At 38.4% G+C, this 17406-nt stretch overlaps 1 protein-coding gene across 1 annotated transcript; it reads left to right on the top strand.

The window, feature by feature from the left end:
• Positions 1 to 711: 711 nt before the first annotated feature.
• PWP1 (PWP1 homolog (S. cerevisiae)) lies at positions 712 to 15524 on the top strand (the record flags this gene model as incomplete). The annotated part of the gene is made up of 13 exons (XM_009879014.1): positions 712 to 866; positions 1304 to 1389; positions 2929 to 3025; positions 4478 to 4588; positions 5334 to 5464; positions 6826 to 6899; positions 9103 to 9199; positions 10089 to 10150; positions 11772 to 11883; positions 12903 to 12993; positions 13799 to 13920; positions 14370 to 14475; positions 15199 to 15524. Coding segments are annotated over 13 exons (1360 nt in total), but the record flags the coding sequence as incomplete, so codon positions are not given.
• Between the last annotated feature and the right edge of the window lie 1882 nt (positions 15525 to 17406).

Raw genomic sequence — 17406 nt, forward strand, 5'->3', positions numbered from 1 at the left:
CGTGGCTCACTGTGGCCTGGGAATTTGACGTGCAGAAGAACAGAAATAGAGCAGTGATGAGATCCTATGGAGCAGGCTCCATTAAGACATCTTTCAGTTCCTCAGCCAGTGTGCAAAAAAAAAGCTGAATTCCTTGCATATGGAGCTGTTGCCACAAAAGTTGCAAGTTTGCTAAATGTTGCGAAACTTGCCCTGTAAGAAGTAATCTTCAGTATGTGTGTACATAATGAATTTTATTTTGTTTTTTCTTCTAATGTAAGTTTGGGGAGTAGGAGGAAATAAGATCTTAAAAATCTTGAAGAAATTAAAGAGTTATCACATGTGACAGCGTGTGTGGGAGGAGGGGAAAAAAAAGGAATGAGTTGGACGGCCGTGAATGCACAAAAGTGAGGCTGAGTTCATTGTAGCCACAAAAAAATGGGTAAGAGAAGGAGATTTAGACACCCAATGTAGCTCTGTCAAGCAAAATTTTTACTACATTTCATCATGAAGACTTTGAAGGGAAGACTTTCTCTAGAAGCTTGAGAATAATGGTGCCTTATATTTTGAGAAAAGATAGGAAAGTAGTGAATGGATTTCCAAATTATTGGCCTGAAGACTTGAAAGTCATGTGAGCAGCCAGAATTGTGTGTTAGCAGTCCCCTAAGCAGTCACCCAGAAGTGTTCAAAGTGTCTGTTGCGGTTTCTCAGTGATGTTTGTCTTTAAAACAGGGATGGCGATGATGGCAGCGATGAAGGCCAGATGGCATGTGGCACAAATGGGCCTGTTCCTGCCAGAGGTAAAGCTTCTCATGAAAATGAAAACCCATCTGATGATGAACTGGATGAATATGATCTGGAAAATTATGATAAAGAGGAATATACGGGTAAGAAAAATTTACGTCTCAGATACGCGGTATAAGTGAAGAACCTTTTCACTTCTTGTTGTGTACTTTAAGGTGTTAGTGTCATAAAACTACACTGTACAATGTTTTAAATGCTGGAAATTCGCATTTTTAATTACTTGCTTGTCCCAGTTTTGGAAGTCATTTAGTGAGTGAAACAATTCAGTGTCCCCTTTCCTCCCGCTGGAAGTGAGAGCATGTTGGAAGGGTTGTCAATGCCCCATGCTGTAGTCCAGCTGAAGTAGTCCCTGAAAGGACTAAGCAATTTCGCTTACTGAGGTTCTTGTGTTTGGATCTTGTAGGTTCATTTAGATCAGTCCTGATATTTTGCAATACAAGTAATACAGATGTCGGTACAGGAGTGTCTAACTTCAACTGTCATTGACATGTATAAAAAATATTTTGGAATTCCCATCTAGGTGATCTAAAACTTGGAGACTCTTTGGCTACTCTGGCAGTGTATGGGAGTAATGATAACGATCCTTACATCACTCTAAAAACCACTGTAAGTACTATTAAAAAAGTTAAATATCTGAAACAGCAGACACTTAAAAACCAGTTGAATTTTCCACACTGCCTTAGGGCCTATAAGCGCTTGCAGTCCTTTTCCAAAGATTTTTGATCAGACAGAACTCAAGATTCTGAGACTTTACTGGGTGCTGTCCTTGTTATGCTATTTTGGATTCTTTGCAAAGCTAGTATGACTGAAAGAAAAAAGTAGCTGTAGGCTTGTACCACAACATCTAGTTTGTGTGTCAGGGGACTGTGAAACGTGTGTCCTCTCAGACAAGGAGTTGTTTTGGTGTCTTCATGTACTGCAACAAAGCTTGAGGAGGATGGCATATGTCTTAGCTTTAAAACTAGTTCACTTCCTATTTGCCCTTTGGGGCTCTGTATGCTTTCTCTGCGTTCCACTGAATGATTGATGATTTTTTTTTTCTTGCTTCTGTGTACCAGTAGAGGAGAGAAGTGCATTAAAACTAATTTTTATAGTCAAAGAGATATTCACACAGGGATTTTGAGAGAATATGAGCTGTGTTTATTCTGTGTCAGAAGAGCGAACTTTCTTCCAGACATAGAAAAGCTGAACATCTTTCTTCCCGTGCTCAAATTCTTTCTTCAAATTACGAGAGTACTTTTTAGTTGCTCAGTATGCATTTTATGTTGTCTTTTGGTTATTTTATGTTGTTTATGTTATTTTGGTTTTTTTATGTTGTCTTATGACTAGTGCTGTTTGAATACTGAGTATTGTGTACCATTAAGTTCATTATTGCAGTACTGCAGAGAATTCAGATACTGAAAAGATGCTTGAAGCGAATAAAAAAGAAATTAAAAGCTTGCAACAAGAAGTCCAAAAAGTCTTGTATATGTTGTATATTTGAAGGATGGTACTCTGCAAGACTGCTGACTTATGTGTACAATTCTTAGTTTTCCACTGACGAGAATTCCCTGAATGCCTTCCAATCCTAGTAACAATAAAAATTGGATGAGAGGTTACATCTGTTCTGGTACAGCTGAATGCCCACTATAGCTGTAGGCAGCACTTTTCTGGAAATATTTTCCAGAAAGTAGACAATGCTTTAATGCTCTTGGAATTGCTTCCTGGATGTGAGGAGCAGTTACAGCATGCTTATTGTGTACTGTGTTGTTACACTATATAAATACTCAAGGCACAAGGGAATTAAGATATATATGTGGGCTCCTGGTGGTGATTTTCTTTTCAGCAGTGGGCTGCATGGTGGATCCCTCAAAATATGGTTTCATATTTGGTAATTAAGCATCTCCCTAAGTCCACCTAGGTCCACATCAACAGTCCTTCAGGCTATATAATACTTATTTGATCTCCTTGTGATCAAGTCTGGTTTCCACCTTGCTCTGTTTACCACCATAAGATGGTTTTAGGTGGGTGGGGAGCAGGGTGCTGGGTTTGGAGTGTTTTCAGTGAGGGTAAGAAATTATTACTGATTCAGCTTTTTGAACATGTGGAGTTGTGTGTTTATGTGTTTCTCTTAACATCTGTTGTCCTCTCCTTTTTGCTGGTCAGGATCAATATGAACAGGAGGACTTCTTGATTAAGCCCACTGACAATCTTGTCCTTTGTGGCAAAGCTGATAAAGACTACTGCAGTCTGGAGGTCCACGGTAAGTAACATGGGATTTATTCCTTACAGTGTACCTAGGGAATATGCCTTGCCTAGCCTGTCCCATATAGCTATGTGAAAGGGGATATGGGTTGAGTTTTGGGTTTTTTTCTCCCCATATGTCCTTTGTGTTTTATCTTCTTTCCTATGGTGCTTTAGCCGCTTTCCAAAACTAGAGTGTTTTATGTAGAGTATTATTATTTAGAGGATAGTGTACCTTTTTCAGGCTTTCCCTTTCAGTTTTGTCCTTACTTTTTAAAATGGACTTTGCACTGCTAGAAGAATCGGCACCTTTATCATCTTAGTTTTAGAAGAGATTATCCTTAATAAGATCAGAATACCACTTGTGCTAGGGATGGGTTTAGTTTTACTGTGTAACTGTTGCAGCAAGGATTACTACTGAATGTGCTGAAGTTACCATCTTTTCCTACGGAGGTTCTTTGGGGGAATGTTTCTGGCTGCTTCTGCTATGGTACACGTTTCTGCAAGCAAAGTATTCTGTTTTAAGAAAACAACAAGACCAAAGTGTTTGAAAGCACCTCTATAGATAAAAGCATCTGCATTTTCTGTATCAGGAGGTCCTTATGGATTTTATTATCTGTGTTATTTTCCCAATATAAACTTCGAAAACCCAATATAATTATTTTCCCAATATAAACTTCGAAAACCCAATATAATTATTTTCCCAATATAAACTTAGGCTTCTGCAGTTCGTGACATCGGATAGCCCTATCTTAGTTAACTACTAAGTAGTTAAGACTTTAGTATCTGAACATCTCTCATATGCTTTTAAAAATGGCGTGTGTGTGTGATGATACCATGTTATTAATATAATTAATGGGTTTTCTCTGCTATCTAGTTGGTAATTTTTTTTATTATAAGGAGAAAACCAGCTGGCTAACAGGAATACTGTTAGTATATGATTGCTTCCTGTATCTCAGGTACAACCTGCTAAAAGTAACTGTCTGAATTCTTCAGCTTTCTCTATTTTGAAAACTGTTTATCTTTTACCTTCATTTCCATTTTATTTAATCTGGACTTCTTTCTCTTTTTTTTTTTTCCCTTTTTTAAATTGCTGATTCTGTAAAATGAATGTCTAAACCTTCATTAATGTATGGAGAAAGTGGTGGATACAGAGCATCTATTCTGAAGGGATCTTACAAGCAAAGCAGCGTCGTACGCTAGCAATGAAGTGTCTAAGCTTTGCTGAACTTGTCCCTTCTTTATCTAAAGTACACAGGAGGATGTTGTTTGTTTTCTGTAATTCTGTGAGGCGTAACATCAGTAGTCAGAAGCTCTGACCTCTAAAACTCTGAACACACTGCAAATTTACATTCTAGGTTTCCTTGACAATTCAGTGTTTGCCACATATGCCTTTTGCAGAACTGAACTGTTTATAGTTGCTTGCTTTTCCACTTCACTGACATCTTGCATATCTTTAATTCTTTTTCAGTTTATAATCATGAAGAGAACTCATTTTATGTACATCATGATATTATCTTGCCTGCTTACCCTCTAAGTCTGGAGTGGTTGAATTTTGATCCTAATCCCGACGAATCACTAGGTAAATTACAAAGGACACTGTAAATGTTCAGTTAAATAATTTTTACTTGAAAAAATGTATAAATGTAATATTGTCACTAAATCATTTCATCCAGTGATATGAACAGAAGTAAACCCAAGACACTGAGATGGAAAAACTACGCATAATTTTTTTGTTTTGGTGATACAGTCATCTTAGTCATCGCATAACAAGCAATTTGACTAAAAGACAGTTTTTATTACAGATTAAGTTATTGCCAATTAGCAGGCCGGGGCAAGCTCTTCTCTAAACTGCTTTATTTTCTATTTGTCAATGAGAGGTTGCTTTTGTTCAATCTCATTATGGCCAATGCAGTTGTGTAACTGTAAAACACAGCAAGATTTGTATCTATTTATGTATTTAGTAACCTTTTTTTGTGTGTTTTATGGATGTGGTTTTTTCCCATAGCACAGAGAATGTGGTTTTGGTGAGGTTTTTTTTCTTAAAAAAACCCAAACAAAACATGGAACTTCATAAAACTTTTTTGAACAGTTATTTGTACTGAAGGGGAAGTGTATTGGAGAGCAAGTAAGTTTTGTTTTCTGGCAACAGCTACTGTCAGTTGATATTTTTAAATTGCTTCTTGTCAGTTCAAGGAGCAAATATCTTCAAATAGAAGATTCTGGCACAAAAATAAAAGTTTTAATTAATTTAAGAAATACTGGATTGCCAAATATGCTATTTCATAACTAAATAAATGTGGTTGCATTTGGGTTTTTACTTGTAGGAAATTATGTTGCAGTGGGTAACATGACCCCAGTTATTGACATTTGGGACCTTGATGTAGTAGAATCCTTAGAACCAGCCTTTTCTCTTGGAAGTGGGAAGGAGAAAAAGAAGAAAAAGAAAGGAAAGAAAGTATGTATTGCAAAATGGTTTGTCTGATTGAATGAAGGAAACTGGAGCAAGGATGATGTTGTTGTAGCATTCTTCCTACAGTGAAAAAATCATAGATAATCTGGTTTAATTCCATCTGTCATGTTGAAGGGTGGTGTTTAGACAGGTAATGTCTAAACAGATAATGTCGTGGTCATCTGCAATAGGTTAAAATTGGTGTTTTTCCTGTGACTCAGAGAGTCAAAAAGGCATTGAGCAATAAAGGACTAGGTTGACGTTAATAAAATACGTTTACTCAGGATTCATCTCTTAGCTTTATGTATCTAAAATTTAAGTACATTTTAGGCTTGTCTTAGAGATTGTCGAAGTTGAATGCGTAGAGACACATCCAAAGAGAGAATGTCTGGGTTTCTTTTAGTGGACTGCAGAGGAAACCTTAACTACCAAAGAGGAAGACTGAGGCTTAGCCTGGTTGCTAAATTATGTGAGATTAATCCTCCCTTCACTGTACGCCTGAATGCATTATTATGGCTTGTCTGAATTCTTTGATATGTAAAACAAGTACAGAAGATAACGTCGCTTACATTTTCTAGATTTTGTGTATAGTAGATGCTTCAGAAAGTGCTAAAAGACTCCCTAGAGTAAATAGGAAAGGTGAGTACTGAGTATATTGCTAATCACAGTTTCCCAAATGAAGCAGCACTGCAGTGTTAGCCAGCTAAAGAACTGCTCTGTGTAATTGTGAAAGTGATTTCCTTCTTGAGCTTTCAGATCTTCTGGTTTTAAAAACAATAGAGAAAGTATCCTTGGAAGAGGTCTTTATTCTGTGAAGCTTGCTTCTGAAAATCATTGTTATCAGAATTGCTGTTAAAGTTAACATTCATAAATGTTACCTCAATTTGAAATGCTGTTTTCTGTACAGAAAACTAAAGCATGGAATTAAGACCAGAGGAGGAATGGGGTGGTTTCCAATTGCTGTCCTGGTAAATTTTGAAGCTTAACCATTTTAAACTAGGATTTGTAGGAGCCAGCAGTGACAGGGACGTAAAGCTCAGCTCATTGGAAGAAGAGAGGGTGAACTGCCAGGAACGTTTAGAAAGAAGCTGAAAAGTTGCAGTTAGCTGCAGACAATAAAATTTCTTGCCTCAAAGGAGTAACCAGTGGTGTAAGCCCACCCGCTGTCAGTGGAGACCTGGGATAGGAGGCGAGTCGCAAGTACTACAGAGACAGTTCGGTCACTTTGTTGCTGCAATTGAGAATAATTTAAAACATGAAGTTGTTTGTGAAGGCATTAAGGAATTCATGCTAATGTGTTGTAATACTTAATTTCCACCAAAGCTGTAATTTTCAAAAGTCTCTTTATGCTGTGTCTGCATATACAGAGTTTATCTTCAGAAGAAACAGTGAAAGGACATACGGATGCAGTTCTTGATCTTTCATGGAATAAACAAAGCAGGTAAAAGAATACTTGAATAACAATAAATGGTTGCAAATTTGCATACTTAGTTAGGCAGATATTTTTCCACAAATTCATAATCTTGTGTAGCATAACACTGAAAATGAAAGCAGTGCTGAAAATCACCAGTTCTCAAAAGCACACACACCACCTTTTTCCTTTTTTTTTTTCCCCTTTTAAGTAGAAGTCTTGATTTATTTGTAAAAAAGATGTATATAGAGCTGCAGATGAGTTTTTATTTGCAGGTGTTCCAGATGAGGGCAGGGTTGCGGTCGGCCTAAGCTATTTGATAGATCGGCTACATTTAAGTCACATGCACAAATTGGAGAAGCAAGGAGGCTGCCCTGCTCTGTGCTGATCTGAAATGACCTAAACCACTGTTTCAACAGATAGATTTACAGAAGGAAGTCCTTGCTATGCTGGGTTGGTTTATTCTGTTTTTTTTTTTTTTCCCCCCTCTGAATTTTGCTCCAGAGCTGTGAACAAAAAGGCCCTCCTAGCACAGTTGTAGAAATGCCTCTGCCCTTGGGGTTATCCTAGGCATGGAGAATTCCCTGTTGCCTGACTGAACTAGCAAGGAGGTGCTGCTGATGAAGCAAGATAAAGCTTACCCGTCTTGGGGGAGAGGTCAAGGGCAATGGGCTGACTGAAATAAAGGTGCTGCAGTTTTTTATTGCTCAGGTGGTTCTTAACCATTCAGCTGTCAGAGGATCCTCGACATGGGCCTTGAGACTCCTGCAGTCAGACACAGACTGATTTTTTTTTTTTAAATGTTCTTTAATATTCTTTTCCTGATGGCATAAATTCTTCTGAAGATAACATGTAGTCCACTTCATGTACTCCTGACAAGCCTTTACTTGCAATGCTTTGTTATCTAGATACTGAAGAAGGAAACACCCGTGTAGACACGCAGTGCACGTACATAAATTGCACTGTTAATTGTTCTTAAATTCTACGCATATGCACAGCGTGTAGTAGTGATCGTTCCATCAGTCTTAAGAAAAAGTAGCTTCCATGTCCCTAGAAGTGGTTTTCTGGTGATAATGCAGAGATGAGTCACAAAAGTTACAGCTACAATAGTGAAGTGTCTGGAATGCTTAATTCTGTAAAGTGCTGAGTTATGAACTCTTTGATACTGGTCGATCTTTCAGGAAGTAAAACCAGCCTTGAAGAGGGAAGCTTAGGGGCAAAACAAGGATTAAATTGGAGCAGCTTATATTTAAATGTTTTGTCATTTGTTTTGTTTGTGGTGGGTTTTTTTGTTTCTTTTTAAGCAAGACATGCTGGGAGAGTTCTCTGTAGAGAACTTTCTGCCCCTAGATCATAATCATGTTACTGTAAAATGTTCTCATAGCCTTCACTATGCATTTTATTAACGTTCGATCGCGACATTGTTTGGGAGAATGGTGTTTCCAGGAGAATGTTAGCTCCTTCAGTCAGAAACACTTGGTTAATATAAAAGAGAGGAGCAGTTTCAATCAGAAACAGCATGTTCAGATCGTAGATCTGTTTTTATGACCAATGGTAGCAATTGTACTGTGTATTTAACAAACCGTTGGGAATGTTTTGATTTTTTTTTGTTCTGATTAAATTTGCAAACAGTGTGTTTCTGGCTCTTAACACAATTGGTCAAATTTTAGTAGAGATGTGGGTTCTGTAAATGACCTAAAATATTAATGGTTACTTTCAGCATTCTATGAAGAGTGTACAATGTTGGGTCTTCAGAAGTTATATAAACAGTTAAATATTAGAGAGCAAAATATTTTAAAACTAGGTTTGTCTCTTGGCTGTATGCAAACAGAATCAAGTTGCATAGGTAATGTTTAGAAATACTATCTTAATGGCAAAGGAAAGGAAGTGCTTCAGAGCTATTTTTTCTCCTTTTTTTTTGAGAAATCTTCCAGTAAATGATATTTTAAGTGGTGTCAGGGAAGAAATACAAACAAAACTGTCAATATTGTTATTGTAAGTATCATACTAATACAAGGTAATATAGTCTATTTGTAGTCTTTACTTGTAGCATAGAATTACTTTCAGGGAGTTATCCCTCAGGCTTGAGAAATACAGTGTATATATCCCTCAGACTGGAGACCAGAGTGTATTTGATCTCACAATCAGCCTCTGGATGTATTTTGGATTTTTGGCTGTTCTTTGTTGGGATCTGTATAAAGATTTTTAAAACTTATTTTTGATGCATTATCAGGAATGTTTTAGCAAGCGCGTCAGCTGACAATACTGTGATTCTGTGGGATATGTCTGTGGGTAAGCCAGCAGCCAGCCTGATGCTGCATACAGACAAGGTATGTAATACTTGCTGTGTTTCTTCCACTGTAAAATACAGAAGAAAAAGTAACTACAGTTTTCATTAACTGCTTGGTAGTGAACCCTTTGAGCAACAGTTGTATCATTTTCTAACAACTGTGCAGAATTTCTTACGTTTCTGAGTTAGTTGGTTCTGTCGACCCCACTCTATTTGCTTTTAATAATATTGTTTAACTTATCCTTATAAAAGTTGGTGAGGATTTACAGCGGTTTTTACAATGCCTTTTGTGTGAAAGTCCTGATACTTGGGAATCTAATAGTGCTGCTATAAGCTACAAAAATAGATCTCTGAGCATAGGTCAAACTGTAACTCTCTAAAGGAAACGATGAGTGTCAGTTACAGTTTGTTCTAAGTAAAAGAAGTCTAAAATAAACGGTACTAAAATACTGTGGGGATGGGTACTTCAGAAATGAATTAATCTCATAGTAATTGAAATGTGAAAGTTAGTTATTATTAGCTATAACCTTATTTTGCTGTTGGCAAAGTCACTGCCCTTGGCAAACTTGTAATTTTCATTTTTTGCTAACATCTGCATTTCCCCCAAGCTGGAAGCAGCTATTCTTTTACCTCTTCCAGCTTATGGTTTTTTTTAATATCTAGGGCAGAAAGGGGGCATGTGGTTCTGTTCAGTTAAATTATATTGGAAAAGTATCTTGTTACCACTGGATGGAAGTGTTTGAAATAAAAATAATATGCATCTCTTGCACCATTTTATAAGAAATCTGAGTATCGGGAAGCTTAATCGGAGAGGTTTTGGGGGTGTTTTTGAGAGGTGAGGTTGTGCTCTACTTGTTCAAAGAAAGTTCTTATATGTGTGTATTGTATCTCAATGTGTATTTTTTAAAATTAAATCTTCTGTTATCTAGGTTCAGACCTTGCAATTTCATCCATTTGAAACTCAGACCCTCATTTCTGGATCTTACGATAAGTATGTCAGAGTAATGTTTTCAAATGTTACACATAGTTGAGGGTATTAGGATTGAATTAAGCCCATTTGTGTGTAACTGTGCCAAGTTTGCGTAACGGTGTCATTTTTTTCCAGCATCGTAGCCAGGTTTGTCTTTGGCCAAAATGTAGTTTTCCTTACCTCTTTCTCAGGACTAGCCAGATCCTTTAACCATCTGGACTGACATTTTCTGTGCCAGGTGTCTGCTCCAAACTGAATTAATTTCTTAATTTGGCCTTACAATGTTTTCTGCATTGGGCTATCTCCTGTAATTGCAGCCTGGAGATGCTGTGAAATGGTTTGTGCTGGCACACTTGGACTAGCCCTGTAACTGCTGGTTCTTACAAGCCCTGCCAGCCAAAAAACTTCCCCTCTCTTCTCCCATCTGAAAATTTGAACAAAATTTGAAGTTACCCTTATAACCATGATTCTCTTACTGATTTTTTTTTTTCACTCCACTTTTACTACTTTATTTTTGTGTTAAGATATTTATAAACTTGTCAATCTTCTGCCAAGACTTTGTGTTCTGTGGCTTCTTTTAAGCTCTTGCTACATCTGCTTTAAGTGAAAGTATCGGAGAAAAACATTCTGTTGTTTTTAGGAACCTGCTGCTGTCCACTTTCCTTCCCACTGACTTCCTTCAGTAAAAGGAAGGAAAAAGTCCAAACACTGAGACCAGATAATCACTCCCTTTTTTAACGAGCCCTTTGATCCCATGAACACCTACAAACCAGTGTACTACCTATAAACTGGTAGACTGCCTTTTTGGATTTCTTCTGTAAAGACTTGTGGGACTGTGAGCAATTCAATGAATATTGGTAGATGCCTTCATAACCTGAAAGTCAGACTGGTAAAGATTGCACGTGTACTAAAACTGTTGTTTTAAAATGCCTGGTAAAAGAGCTGAGAAATGTAGATCACATTTCTTTGGCTTTAGTTACAGGATAGAGTGAGTTAATGAGAGGATAGAGTGGGTTACGCTGTTGATGTAAATTGTGGCAAGATGTTGCGAGTGACGTGGTGGCTTCTTTATTGTGTTGGCATCCAGGAACTTTTTGAATTAGGATAGATTCTGCCATCACTGGGCTGAACACTAGTCTATAAAGAATCCCAAATGATTTGCTAACTCCCATCTGCTCTTTCTTCTTTTTGCAGAAGAATTTCCCTAACCACTTGTAAACATTAATTTTTATTTTTTTATTAAAGTGTACTTGAAAATGTTTGTATCACAAATTGATTTTCTAATCAGTGCATTATATTAAACAGTCATTACTTGACATTACTGAAGTCTATTTATAATTAATTGATGTATTTGCATAATTATGATCTCCTGTATGATAAGTATCTTACGTATTGAGCAAATTTAAGCTCTGTTTTCTTAAATGTAACAGCTCTTTGTAACCGAGTTGAAACTTGAAGCATATGGAAAAAACTTGTGCTTGTCTGAGAAATTTGCTTCTGGTGCTGGGTTGGAAGCCTAAATAGTGGAGTTGATTCCATTTCAATTTTTGAATTGTAGTTTACATGGACCTTTCGTAGATGCCAGTGGTAAAACAAACAATGATTGGGGGTTTTTTTAACTTGCTATCCCTTTTTCCCGTAGATCAGCTGTGTTGTATGACTGCAGAAACCCACAAGATAACCATCGATTGTGGCGGTTTAGTGGTCAGGTTGAGAGAGTAACTTGGAATCATTTTTCACCGTGTCATTTCTTAGTGAGTACACGTTCTTCTATTTGTGGTCTGTTGACTGTTGACATTTTATTTAACCTGTATTTTTGCGTTCATGTTTCTGAATCATACAATGGAGCTGATAGACATTTGCACTGTTGGCATTGCTTATTTTAAAAATGCAGTGTGTGGGAGGGTGGGTTTAGGTAGTGTTTTCAAAAAGTGTATCAGGACCAGCTACTTACTTGGTATCTTCATTATGACAGTAGAAAAGCAATTGATGCTGATGCTTTTTCACTCCAGAGGTGACATCTTTGCAATGTTTTTATGGTGTTCAGCAGCTGGGATATATTTTTCTTTGTGTAGTTGCTGTTGTGCTTCATGCAACAAGGCAATGGCAGCTGAGGATTAGCTAATGAGAATGAAGACCTTGAATATTATGAATTAATATTCTAAATCAGCGCTAGAGGGCACTGTCCTCCCAGCTGGTGCAGAGTAAAAATACCCTGGTTTTGTCAGGATTTTTATAAAACTTTTAAACAGAATTTAATGCCCGACTTTTATTATTTTTTTTATTATCTCAGTGGCTGTGTAGTCCTCTTTCTTGGTGTGTACAGCCACCAAAAGCAGTTGCTCAGTTCTGTTGGGTTTATGATGTGGATCTCTCTTGGTATAATCACACTTAGCTTTGCACAAGGCTGTTAAGTAGCCGCTGGGTGGCTCCAAAAACTGAGCTGGCAGTTAAGAGACTAAAGGCGCTCTGTTGCATTGCCTGACATGAGAGCCAAGCATAGGTAATACAACCGTCTGGAAAATACATTTTAAGAAATTTGTGTAGGATTGAGATTTCCCCATATGTCAGTGCAGCAGAGGTTAGGTGCAGCTCAGGCACCAGCTGGATGGAGTCTGACTTTGGGGATGTAGGCCTGTGTACACTGGATAACATGCTATACTGAGAAGTAGTGTAAATCTGTCTCAAATCTCATGGATTTACTAGAGGGTGGGGTTTATTTCCTAGGAGCTTTTTATGGCTGTTTGTTTTTAAAATGTTGCAATTTCCGTAGGCAAGCACAGAGGATGGCTTTGTGTACTGTCTGGATGCTCGTTCTGATAAGCCACTGTTTACTCTGAAAGCTCACGATGAAGAGGTGTCAGGTAAATTGTGTGTGTGTTGTTTGTCCCCAGTGGCGAGGCACATCTGGAAGGTGTCTATCTGATGTGACTGAGGTGGTAGCGATGCCTCGCTTAACAAGTAAAGAGTTGTGCATACCAATCGTAGGTAGCTGGCACATCAAACAAATCTCTGCTGAGAAGCCACTGTAAGCAAAGTGTTCTGACAGTTGAACTTTTCTCAGTGAATGTAGTGAATAAGCATATCTAAACAGATGTGTTCACTTGGGGGACAGTTCCTGTATTTTGGGGGGTGAGAAAGAACAATAACTGTGCATCTGGTTCAGGATTATGTAATATTTACCTCCTTTAATTATTTTATACTGACATTCGCTCTGGAGATGGTCAAGGTATGGCACATTGAGAGGTTTTCACAAGGCCTCCTTTAGGCTACTTCAATTCCTTGACCACTGTAAGAGCTTCTAAAAAGCAACTTGAAGCATTTGATTAGGTGTCTAAAATGAGATCATATGAAGATGCCTCATCGTCTTGGATAGCAGAAGAGATGGTCTTTTGCAGATGAATGAAGAAAATTACTTGGAGAAGACAGATTATGTGAAGTAAGAAGCAGAACAGTAGCATTCTTGCACTGTTACCATCAGTTTGCTGTCACTACAGGGAACAGTGGCAGCATGAAACTGTCCTTAACGTTTTCCTCCTATGTGCTGGAACAGTGTTTACTGTGAGGAGAACATCGGGTTTGTTCTGACTTTGCTTCAAAATGTATCCTTGTCTCTCTGAAAGAGCAATTACTTGGCGCTCTCACACTGCTGCCTTCTTAATCTTCCAGGGCTACAACTAAGCAGTCAGATCAAAGGATGCCTTGTGACATCATCTGCTGACAAATACGTGAAAATTTGGGATATTCTGGGAGACAGACCAAGTTTAATCCATTCCAGGGATATGAAAATGGTAGAGTAATATTCATTTCTTGATTCCAGGAAGTTTTTATATATAGGCTATGTCTGCTTACCTTGTTTTAGCTAATAGAAAATATTTTAGGGAAAAAGTCACACCTCTGTAGTCTGGGTAAATTATTCTCATTGCAGCACAGTATGCAATTCAACGGGTAATTGACAGACTGCTTCAAAGCCTGGGACAGAATACCAGATACAATGTTCTGAGCAGAACCACGGGCATTTCAGCATGTATCTGCCAGGTTCAAGACAAAGATGCGATTTACTGTTTGCAATTAGCAGCTCTTGACTTTAGTTTCATATCTTTACAAAGCAAGTTTCAGGGAATTTAGAGAGCTTCCATTTGTTAAAACTTGCTTGGCGAAAGTATTTTCAGATGACAAATTCATTGTAGGATGATATTTTTTTTAAAAAAAAATTCTCTTCCTTCCTCTTACCCGCTAGGGAGTTCTCTTCTGTGCAGCTTGCTGCCCTGACTTCCCATTTGTTTTTGCCTTTGGAGGAGAGAGAGAAGGCCTGCGAGTTTGGGATATAAGCAGCATTTCTGCAGGTAACATTTTCATTTCTTTGAATCTTGTGGTTCTCTCCTTGTCCCCAGGGGAGCGCTGTAGGTATTAACTGTAGGTTAATACCTTTAAATACCCCAAGACTGCATATATTCACATTTTCAGCCTGAAAAAATGTGGGTGTTTTTCCCTAACTTGTAGAACTGTTTGCCACAGGATTTATTTTCTTGTAGCTGAAGTGTAATACTTGATTTCTGGTAGTACCTATGATTTACTTTTTTTTTCTTAATGTTCCTGGTGTAAGCAAGTATCACATTCTTGAATACTTGTAGGAATAAAAGCGAGGACTGTTCATGATCAGTTGTTGTAGCTACATGGCATTTAGCTACATGCTAAAATGGCATGAATTTTTGTTGAGGGCTTTTAAGAGCTTGGTGGAAATCAGATTAAAAGCAGAAATAAATTATTTAAAATTAATGTTTTGCTCTACAAAGCTCATTCATTTCACAGTAATTAGGTACAGGAATTAAACAGAAACCTCTAGAGATGCTCTGGGAGTGAAATAACAGGACTTGTAATTTATGTATCATATGCGGGAGACTGTTCTGAAATGTTCGGTTTCAACTCCCTTCTTGGGTTAAGAGGAAGAGCTTTGAAACTGCACCAGATGAGGATTTCCATTCCGTGATGCTCACCACACTCTGCCTGCTCCACTGCTCTGTTCTCTGGGAGAGTAACGTGTAAGCAATCCCCTTTCTGTGTTGCAGTGAATGAAGTTTTTGGCAACAGGGAGAGACTTGTTCTGGCTAGTGCCAACTCTGCGGCTTGCAGCTCCATGGCCAGCAGTAGCAGCAACAATTCGGAGACAGCAATGGAATCGTGATGGACCAAACTTCAGAACCTCAGAGTAATTAACGGGACTATGCCTAATGTGTATTCTACAAATTCCTGTTTGGTGACAGTTCATAGAAATCACTTGAGTGTCTTGCAGTCTGCAGGCTTCTTCAAAGAAACATGCAGTTAAGTTCCAAGTGAGTTCTAAGTTCCTGCCTATATTACCAGCTCTGAAAGATTAAATCACTTGCTTTTGCCTCAAGTATGATCCCTGAAACAGGGGCTACTCTGTGTAAAGTTGAAATGTAAAATGAAACAGTCACTAGAAAAGCATTTTGTTGCTGCCCAAAGTTTGTTGTATACTGCAAAGAAGGTAAATATTTTCTGAGAGCATAAGGAAAAATACTTCAGACGACAGTTGTGTAATAAATAAACAAAAGCTGAATGAAATGACAAGTGCAAATACACAATTTATCCTTGAGGCTAGATTTACAGATTTCTAATACAGATTTAAAAAACTCTTCTCTGTAACTTTAACTCTCTTTAAAGAGTATTTATTGGGCAGTAAGTTGGAGTCCCTGAATGCTGATATGTGTTTGTAACAACTGAGATCACCAGTAGCAAATCAGAAATGCCTCAGCTGTATCCCAGCTCTAAGCTGGTAAGATTAAGGCTTTCTTTTCCCTAGTTCCACAGCACCTGAGGCTTATTGGTGGTGTGTGTGCATTCAAGCTCCAAACGGAACAGATATAAAGAGAATCTGAACTGAAATAAGGAGTTACTACTCCAAAGAGGATGGGAGGCTGTCAGGACATAAAGCGAGGGTAGGGATCTCAGCTGGTCACTGCAATCGGTGAAAGCTGTCCACGTTATGTACCCATGTTCTTAACTCTGCCCAGGTGTCTGAGTATCAGACTAACCCCTGACTTAGGGTTACGCTTCGTTTGGAGCACTGGGAACCGAATCACAGAATGTGACTCAGTCAACAATTTCCTCACATTTAAAATGAACACCCAAGTGCCTTACTCTGAGTCAGAAGTTAAATGACACTCTACTCTGACTGTGAAGTGCTTCCCACGGGAAGGTGCCTGTTAAAATGCTGCAAAAACTCCCTGGATATTAAAGCAGCTGGTATTCAAGCCATCACTGTGTCAGTGCATGCAGAGGACAAGATGTTACCACTATTTTGCGCCCTAGTTCATTGTAACTCATTGTGGCGAGGTGAAGCAGATAAATGGTATCAGTACAAGCTGCAGATAGGCGGAAGGCCGGGCTGCAGGTGTCCTTCCTATCTCTTGAAGTTAAGTAGCTGCTTTTACATCCAGTTCAGCTGCTACTAGTCTGGTGAGAGGTGTTCATTGTGACTCTGCAGGAACCAATAGTATTTTGGATGTGTTTGGATTCCCGCCTCAATCCTTTCTCTACTAAGCAGTAGTGATCAATGTGTAGACAACAGCTGGACACCTGCTTTTGTGAAGCTTAAGACAGTGAAAAGACCAGAAATGTCTTTTCAAAGCTTTCATTTGAAATAAATGCTTTCTGTTAAGCTCTCTGAGGGTAGTCATTTCTGTTCTCTCTACCTCTGGTATTAATTGGCACTGCAGTTCTAGAAGTTGCTTTTTGGGTTTACAAAGAACTTGCATTACTGGGAGCAGCACATCTTTCTTTCCTTTTGCCTAAACAAGATTCCTCAGCCTGTCTTTCTGGAGCTTTTTATTCACATGCTGATCTCAGAGGGCAAGCATGCCAGCTCTCTAGGAAGTACAGTGTACAGGGAGAGGTCCAGCTGAACTCGAGCCCTTTCGGGCAAGAACTGGAGCCTCTTTCACAAGGGAACATCCAACTACCTCGTCAGAGAACAGAGCCCAGCATGCTGTTTGTTTACAGCGCAGCCAGAAGAGCCACACAGCAAAACTGCTATGTGAAGACAAGTTCTTAGCTCTGCCTGTTCACTGAGGTGCTCCTACCCATACCTCATCCCAGGAGAACTTGGGAGGCAGACAATGAAAAAGCAGTGTATTTCCCTTAGCATCATTATCAGAAATAGGAAGCTTTTTGGGTTTTTTTTTCCGAATGGAAGTATTAAAAGAAAACATTACAAAAGAGCCACGTTTTTATTTTTTTAAAAAGAAAACAGAATG

The sequence above is a fragment of the Apaloderma vittatum genome, unplaced genomic scaffold (assembly GCF_000703405.1).
Source record: "Apaloderma vittatum isolate BGI_N311 unplaced genomic scaffold, ASM70340v1 scaffold22131, whole genome shotgun sequence".
Classification (NCBI taxonomy): Eukaryota; Metazoa; Chordata; class Aves; order Trogoniformes; family Trogonidae; genus Apaloderma; species Apaloderma vittatum.